The sequence below is a fragment of the Nicotiana tabacum genome, chromosome 7, assembly GCF_000715075.1.
Source record: "Nicotiana tabacum cultivar K326 chromosome 7, ASM71507v2, whole genome shotgun sequence".
In the NCBI taxonomy this organism is placed as follows: Eukaryota; Viridiplantae; Streptophyta; class Magnoliopsida; order Solanales; family Solanaceae; genus Nicotiana; species Nicotiana tabacum.
Genome location: NC_134086.1, coordinates 18,600,441 through 18,609,744, shown reverse-complemented (window position 1 = coordinate 18,609,744; position 9,304 = coordinate 18,600,441). Strand labels below are relative to the sequence as shown.

The following is a 9,304-nucleotide window of genomic DNA, read 5'->3' as shown; positions in this document are numbered from 1 at the left end:
GCATTCCAATTCAAATTTGAATATCATATCAGTTTGTTAGTAATAGTAATTTTTTAAAAATGACACATAATGTAAATTAAAAAAAATATTCTAAAATATTCTTATCTTATAACCTTTGTATTTGAGTTGAAAAAAAAAAGTTTGAAATCAATGAGATTAACTTTCAAATTTTGTATACCTAATAAAGATTAAATATAAGAAGAAATTTGTTGTCATCTTTTACTTCTCGTTTTTAGATCTTTCCAACATTTTTTCAATATTTATTTTCTTTTATCTTATTTTTTATGTCGTTATTTCTTTTGTTACAAAAAATTAATTTATTTCATTATAAAAGGATAAGTTTTAATAAAAATTATCTACATATGAACTTTAATTATATTTTTAGTCTTTGGTTGAAATTATTTCATATTTTTCTTTTGGCTTTATCTAATCAGCCTAAATACGTGCTCACTAGACCACTTAAATTAAAAAATTGAATGATGTGTAATTTATATATAATTCACATATAAAATGTGTATAATCGTGTGTTGTCGGTATATCATCTATCTATATTAGCTATAAAAAGTAAACAATAAATATGACCGGATATTATGTAAATATTCCATAAGATTTCAGTTTTTTGAGTTTATCCATAATATAACTTCTATTATAATAATTTTAAAACTCTCTACTAATATTCAAAAATATCTTATCTTTTTATTATATTTGAATTAAAAAAAGTAAAGAGTTTTTTCGAAATAGTTTGTTTACATTTTTAAAAAAAAATCACGTCATACCAATTTTTTTCTTTATATATACTCTTTGTTACACTTAAAAGCCGCTATAGAAACTATCAATTAGTAACCAATTTATCTCTTGTTGAGTTTGAAAAAAAACCTTTCACATAATCTAATGATTCAAAACTAATATTCTTCAACGAAAAAAATATTATACCCTTGCAATATTGGCTTGACTACAGCTAAATGAAGGGGTTTCTGCTTATACCCTTCAATTCCTTGAATGTGCTAAATTGTAATTAATAATAGCAATTGTATCCAAAGTATTGTTATTTGTTTGATGTCCATTTATGCAAATTGACTCATCAAACAAATATTCTTTAAGAAGAAAAAAGAAACAACTTTTTTTTTTTAATATTGATGGATTTTGTGATGTTTCTTTCTCCAGCATGTATGTTTACTTTATTTTATATGTAAGTAAACTTTTATTTGGTTTTGTAAACTCTTTTTTGTTATTTAGATAAACATAGACGTGTACCCTATATATTACATTTATTTTAAAAGAATTTCGTTTTATTCAAATCTAGCTACAGTGTTTCAAAGAACTATACTTATAGGATTTTAAATGTAAAAGAGTTTTATAGTTATATGAAGTAGTTTTTTTTTTTGCTAGAGCCGAAGTAGTTTTTAAATAATTAGAAAAAATATCAAAAGTTTCTCACATGATTGCATATGATCATTAACCGAATTAAGTATGATAACATGATAAAAAAAGATAAATTTTATTTTAAATTTAAATTCGAATTTTAGAACTTTATCTGTAAATTCAAAATTGTCTTTTAATTCAAATATATATATATATATATATATATATATATATATATATATATATATATATATATATATATATATATGAATTAAAAGACAATTTTGAATTTATAGATAAAGTTTTAAAATTTGAATTATTTAACTAAAATAGTCAAATATAGAATAAAGTTATCATATACTACTGACATTTATTAGCTTGCCACTTGGCTTAACCATAATGTCAATTATATATGGTAACTTTCTTGCTTTAATATATATATAGATTAATAGTATTAGTACCCGCGCGGATGCGTGGACACTAATCATGTCAAATATTTAAGTTATTTGGATTGTATGTAAATAATATTAAAATTTACACTTTCTCAATAAATATAGATAATCATTGGATATTATCTATTTTTCTTTTTTGATACCATTCTTGTCGGTTTCATTGGATCCTAAAAATAATCAGGAAGCAAAATAATAACTCATATTTATGGCAAAACAATCAAATGTTGAAACAATGAATTACTCTTTGGATAAGACTTAACTCTTTTACTACTACTTGAATTCTTATTTGGTGTGTTGATATCTCTTAAAAAAATATTTCTTTCTTAAAATTTCAGTTTCTAAAACATTATTTTATAATAATAATTTTTTTATAATAATGTAATTGACAATATTATTCTTAATTCAAAACTCATTTTAGTTGGCTATCTAAAAATATAAAAAAAAATTAGTTAATGAAAATTTTTTGCTCCATTTTGATATTTGACATTAACCATGTTAAATATCTGAGTTATTTGAATTATATGTAAACAACCTTAACATTTAAACCTTCTAAATAATTATAGATAATCGTCATATATTAATTAAGAAACACTACATGAAAAAAGACTAACATTTTCTCAATTCTCGTAGTGATAGTTTTATTTTTGCACTATTCTCATAGATGTCATTGGAACCTAAAAATATCCACATAGTGAAATAATAACTCATATTTATAGCAAAGCACAAAGGTTGACACGATATAAATAATTCTTTGATTACGACGTGACTGTTATACTACGACTTGAACTCTTATTTGGTATGATTTTATCTTTCAAAAAATATTTCTATTTTGAAATTTCAATTTCTAAAATTTTATATATATTATAATAATGATTATCTTTATAATGATGCAAGTAAAGATATTATCCTTAATTTAAAATTCACTTTAATCGACTATATAAAAATTTAAATAATTCTTTGGCCGGATTTATTTCAGTATAACTCCACTTTAAGTTTGTCGATATCTTTAGCCCCAGAATTTTTATTTTTAATACCCTATATATACAAAAGATTTGTTCTTTGAATCTTTACATGTTAAATTAGTTGATTATTATTATAAAACATTGCATATATTGTCTTAAAATTGTCAAGAAATTATTTGTCGACACCATACTTGGCTTAACCTCAATGCAAACTACTTAAATTGCATTCCAATTCAAATTTGAATATCATATCAGTTTGTTAGTAATAGTAATTTTTTAAAAATGACACATAATGTAAATTAAAAAAAATATTCTAAGATATTCTTATCTTATAACCTATGTATTTGAGTTGAAAAAAAAAAGTTTGAAATCAATGAGATTAACTTTCAAATTTTTTATACTCAATAAAGATTAAACATAAGAAGAAATTTGTTATCATCTTTTATTTCTCATTTTTAGATCTTTCCAACATTTTTTCAATATTTATTTTCTTTTATCTTATTTTTTATGTCGTTATTTCTTTTGTTACAAAAAATTAATTTATTTCACTATAAAAGGATGAGTTTTAATAAAAATTATCTACATATGAACTTTAATTATATTTTTAGTCTTTGGTTGAAATTATTTCATATTTTTCTTTTGGCTTTATCTAATCAGCCTAAATACGTGCTCACTAGACCACTTAAATTAAAAAATTGAATGATGTGTAATTTATATATAATTCACATATAAAATGTGTATAATCGTGTGTTGTCGGTATATCATCTATCTATATTAGCTATAAAAAGTAAACAATAAATATGACCGGATATTATGTAAATATTCCATAAGATTTCGGTTTTTTGAGTTTATCCATGATATAACTTCTATTATAATAATTTTAAAACTCTCTACTAATATTCAAAAATATTTTATCTTTTTATTATCTTTGAATTAAAAAAAGTAAAGAGTTTTTTCGAAATAGTTTGTTTACATTTAAAAAAAAATTCACGTCATACCAATTTTTTCTTTATATATACTCTTTGTTACACTTAAAAGCCGCTATAGAAACTATCAATTAATAACCAATTTTTCTCTTGTTGAGTTTGAAAAAAAACCTTTCACATAATCTAATGATTCAAAACTAATATTCTTCAACGAAAAAAATATTATACCCTTACAATATTGGCTTGACTACAGCTAAATGAAGGGGTTTCAGCTTATACCCTTCAATTCTTTGAATGTGCTAAATTGAAATTAATAATAGCAATTGTATAACCAAAGTATTGTTATTTGTTTGATGTTCATTTATGCAAATTGACTCTTCAAACAAATATTCTTCAAGAAGAAAAAAGAAACAATTTTTTTTTTAATATTGACGGATTTTGTGATGTTTCTTTCTCCAACATGTATGTTTACTTTATTTTATATGTAAGTAAACTTTTATTTGTTTTGTAAACTCTTTTTTGTTATTTAGATAAACATAGACGTGTACCCTATATATTACATTTATTTTAAAAGAATTTTGTTTTATTCAAATCTAGCTACAGTGTTTCAAAGAACTATACTTATAGGATTTTAAATGTGAAAGAGTTTTATAGTTATATGAAGTAGTTTTTTTTTGCTAGAGGCGAAGTAGTATTTGAATAATTAGAAGAAATAATAAAAGTTCCTCACATGATTGCATATGATCATTAACCGAATTAAGTATGATAACATGATAAAAAAAAGATAAATTTTATTTTTAATTTAAATTCGAATTTTGAATTTATTGATAAAGTTCTAAAATTCGAATTATTTAATTAAAATAGTCAAATATAGAATAAAGTTATCATATACTATTGATATTTATTAGCTTGCCACTTGGTTTAATCATAATATCAATTATATATGATAACTTTCTTGCTTTAATATATATAGATAGAAGATAGATATATAAATTAGCCATAATGCTGGCGTGTAATCTTTTCCCAAAACTTATCTTATGTTGTGCAAATAGCCCTTATTATACTTCTATTTATTTTTTTCTCTAACGTGGACATAAATATACTTTTAAACAAATAGCAACTTCCGTGTCTAGCTCAAAATACTCTCCATTTTCTCTGAACAATTTCCGACCAACGATGAAGATCATGGTAGCGATCAAACGTGTCGTTGATTACGCTGTCAAAATCCGAGTTAAACCGGACAAGGTACAATCTTTAACAATTTCATTTGATTGAATTTTCATTTTTTTTTGGGTGTAATTTTAATTGAGAATTATTTTAATGTTGGACTGAAGAGTGGAGTAGAGACCAAAAACGTGAAGATGTCAATGAACCCATTTTGTGAAATAGCATTAGAAGAAGCTTTAAGGATTAAACAATCCGGTTTGGCTTCAGAAGTGGTGGCTGTTAGTATTGGGCCGGTTCACTTTACGGAGACTTTAAGAACCGGTTTAGCTATGGGAGCAGACCGGGCAATTCATGTTGAAGCACCTGAGAATATTTATCCACTTACAATTGCTAAGATTCTTAAAGCTCTTGTCGATGTTGAAAAGCCTGGCCTTCTTTTACTAGGCAAACAGGTATGATTTTGATGTAAAGATTTGAGCTTTTATTTGCTTTAGTTTGTTTACTTTTGTGTTCAAAAATTGCTTAGTTATTAGGTTAGTCCGTTAGTAAAATATATTTGATTTCTTATGAGCAAGTTCATATATGTCATCAGAGGCGGAGTTAGGATTTTGAGTTTATGGGTTCGCTAATCCTTTTAAGTTACTGGGTTCTAAATTAATATTTATATATAATTAAAAAAAATTAAAAGATAAATACAATGTTTGAACTAAAGCTACTGGATTCGGCCGAACTCATGGCCGGTACTGTGGCTCCGTCCCTGTCTGTCATACTCCCACCATCCCAATTTGTGTGATGTTGGTTTGACTAGTGGATTGAGAGAAAAAAGGACTTTTGGAACTTGTGGTATATTCATTAAGGTAAAATGAGAATTTTGTAGTTAAATTATTTCAAATATAAAAAATTGTCATTCTTTGTTGGACAGACCAAAAGGAGAGAGTATCACATAAATTGGTACGGAGGGAGTATTACTTCAAATCCAATGACGGATTAATCTGTATTGCATTCAGTTATGTGATTGTTTAATTGACTTAGGGGTTTGTTTGATATAACAAAAGCTGTTTTCCAGTGGAAATATGTAAAGATTTTATTTTATGAAATTATGGTTTGAATCATTTTCCAGTGTTTGGTTGGGTGTAAGAGTAAGTGATAAGTAGGAATTGTTCTAGGTGGAAGATAAGGTATGATTATATTGTTTAAATTTCGACATAATGTCTGAGAGTTGGTTGAAGCAATTGATATGGAGTAAGAGTTAAAGATATTTGTAAAAGAAAATGAATTCTGCTCATAAGTGAAGGCAAGTCATTTTCCCCCTTTTGGTGGAAATATTTACTTTCAAGAAAGCTTTTTCAATAATTTAAGGCAATCAAACACTAGAAATTGATTGTATCGAGACAAAGTGTTTTCTGCCATACCAAGCATATTTTTAGTGTTTGATTGATAAAGTACAAATGGAACAAATTTTGGTTTTAGTGGAGTTACTGACTATCTGCTATTCTCTGTGTTTTCTTGGTTATTTTCTTCATTCCCCTTCAGTTTCTTTTTGGGTTTTGGCCTTTTTGTTTGTCTAATATTGTGATTTTTCTGTAGGCAATTGACAATGATCAAAACCAGACAGGCCAAATGGTTGCAGGACTTCTCAAATGGCCACAGGGAACTTTTGCCTCTAAGGTTTGTATCATTTCTGCAACCTCTATCTGGTCTAAGCTGGTCTATATCACCTCTATTCAGTGTGCCTTTCTTGAGTACCTCTTGGACATTTTGTCCAAGTATCCAAAACCTTCAAACTGAGTCTCCGTTTGTTTCTTTATGTCTTAATTTTGAGCACCTCGTGAACCCGTGTGCTCATATTTATAAATCTAATCAGATATAAGACTATCTAAATCATTTAGCTGTTTGCGTAACGTGTAATCTTCAAACCTATTTAGGTTAATCTTACAGTAGGATTGCCGGATCTCATACAATCAGCACTTTTCGTAGCAAAAATTATTAAACAATCATCAGTCTTCCAAAATCCATCTTTCTGTTTCAACTATATTTTCTTTACGTTCATGTCCAATTGGCTTGTTTAGGGCTGCAATCTCACTAACGATGGTTCTTTTAGGTTGTGCTGGACAAAGAAAAACAGGTGGCTACAGTAGACAGAGAAGTTGATGGTGGTATTGAGACATTGTCTTTGGATTTGCCTGCAGTAATCACGTAAGTTTCAAGCATTTCCCTTTGTCTTCCTTAGTTCGATAGTATTAGTATTAGTGTGATATAATTATCCTTAGATTGCTATTACTACCTTCCGTTCTATTTCTATATTAGCTTCGATTTTCTTAATATCTTGCTTTGTTACTACTTGTTGTCAGTACTTCTTTCATCTTTTCTTTAGCTGAGAGTCTATCTGAAACAGGCTTTCTGCCCTCCCAGGGCAGGGGTAACGCTGGGTACCTCCTACCCTCCCCAAATCCCACTTGTGGGAATCCACTGGGTTGCTATTGTTGTTGTTGTAATCACGTAAGTTTCAATCCAATTATCTCTAAGACTTGTATGCTCACGATAAGATGACTTGGAAGTGTGTCTTCTGAATAAGAACAAAAGATTTAGAAGTAGGTCTTTTAGGGCCTTTTAAAACATAAGATTTTAACTAAGTCAATCTCAAATTCAAATGCACAGGCCACAACTCTTGTGTTATATGATTGCTTTACTTCTCTAATATTTAGTATTTTACTGGCTAGTCGTGAAGTGGGCTTCTCTCAAAACTAAATCTATAATTAAGTGGATCAAACAAAGAAATCCGCCTCCCTATTTCCCCTGTTTTCAGTTTCCCAAACTTTTTCTGCACCAGAAAAAGGATACTGCTATAGCTAGGAAATATTTACACTGTCAAAACTGTTTAGTCAGTATCGGACGTAAGAATCCAGTTTGCTGATAGTCAGAGTGAGATGCTTTTACATAGTTATTTAGCATGAAAACGGTTAGATGTGATAAGCAAGCTCTGAAATAGTCCTTAAACCCTTTTCGGCCTCGCTCTAAGCTCTTTAAAAAGCTCCATGTCTTTGTTACATCGATTACATCCTTTCAATATTAAGTATCAATAGAATTAGTCATTTTCGTTTCCCAGTAGATTTGAGAAGCAGATCTTTTGATAATGGGCTTTTTAAATCCACGTCTAAGATTAGTCATGTGGTGATATTCCAAAAAACTAATTTTATTATTTCTGAGCAGTATGGGGTCCTCAGACAACGATAATATTGTACCACTTGGTCGATTAATCTAAATCATAGCCTTTGAGTCTTCGACAGATGTTAGAAACTAAATTCAGCTACAAATTTATACTATCTACTTTATTTATTTCTCTGCTCAAGGCGCTTATGTTACATAGTAGTTGGATATTAGATCTGTGTAGTTATGACTTCTCTGTTGTGGAAACAGCACCGATTTGAGGCTGAACCAGCCAAGATATGCAACACTCCCGAACATAATGAAAGCAAAGTCGAAGCCAATAAAGAAATTCACACCAAAAGACTTGAACGTGGAGATCAAATCCGACTTTGAAGTAGTTGAAGTAACCGAACCTCCTAAAAGAAAAGCAGGTCTCATACTTTCTTCTGTGGATGAGCTGATTGACAAGCTAAAGAATGAAGCTCGCGTAATTTGAGTGTACTAGCAGTTGTTTGCCGCTGCAATTTCATCACTCGAGGTGATTGTCAAGGTGAAGAATGAAGCACGCGTAGTTTGAGTGTGTTAACAGTGGTTCACTACAGATTTCATGTCTTTTACACCAAATGTTTCTCTTTGTAAACTTCCAACAATGTAGCATGTAATAACTATGATCACATAATGAAAAGATCTCATCTACTTTCTTTCATTTCAAATATATCTAACTTCTTCTATCTTAAAGCTGGAGAATCTTTACTTGACACGTTTTGACTTTTCACGCCCTTTAAGAAATAATAAATGAAGTGCATAATTTACCATAATATACATATTAATTGATGTATATTTTATTGGATTTGAGAAAATGATTTGAACTGAGTAATAAATAATGTGGGTATAGCAAGGAAAAAAATTTATCTTCACTTGATATGCATAAAGTGACAAGTAAAAATAAAAATCTATTTTTAGTATACATGTCAAGTAAAAGTGAACGGGGGAGTACTATCATCTGGGGTTTTTTGGGATTGTTAGTTGCTTTAAATCAACTTCATATGTAATAGCGTTGACTAGACTTGTTGAGAAGTTAGTACTCCCTCCGTTCCAGTTTATGTGAACCTATTTCCTTTTTGGTCCGTTCCAAAAAGAATGACTCCTTTCTAAATTTAGTACTCCCTCCGGTAGTGACTAGTTTCTTTTTAGCACGCCCATTAAGAAAATGCTAAATCCTGTACAAAAATACCTAGTATGACTAAACTACCCTTATTAAATTGGTCACATAGTTATAGTGAAGAGT

General features: G+C 28.3%; 1 protein-coding gene across 1 annotated transcript; it reads left to right on the top strand.

Annotated features, from left to right (window-relative positions):
• Positions 1–4,789: 4,789 nt before the first annotated feature.
• Positions 4,790–8,722, top strand: LOC107781581 (electron transfer flavoprotein subunit beta, mitochondrial). The gene is made up of 5 exons (XM_016602313.2): positions 4,790–4,947; positions 5,037–5,321; positions 6,457–6,537; positions 6,971–7,065; positions 8,287–8,722. The coding sequence occupies exons 1-5, from the start codon at positions 4,879–4,881 to the stop codon at positions 8,510–8,512; spliced, it is 756 nt and encodes a 251-aa protein (XP_016457799.1). The 5' UTR covers positions 4,790–4,878; the 3' UTR covers positions 8,513–8,722.
• The last annotated feature ends 582 nt before the right edge of the window (positions 8,723–9,304 follow it).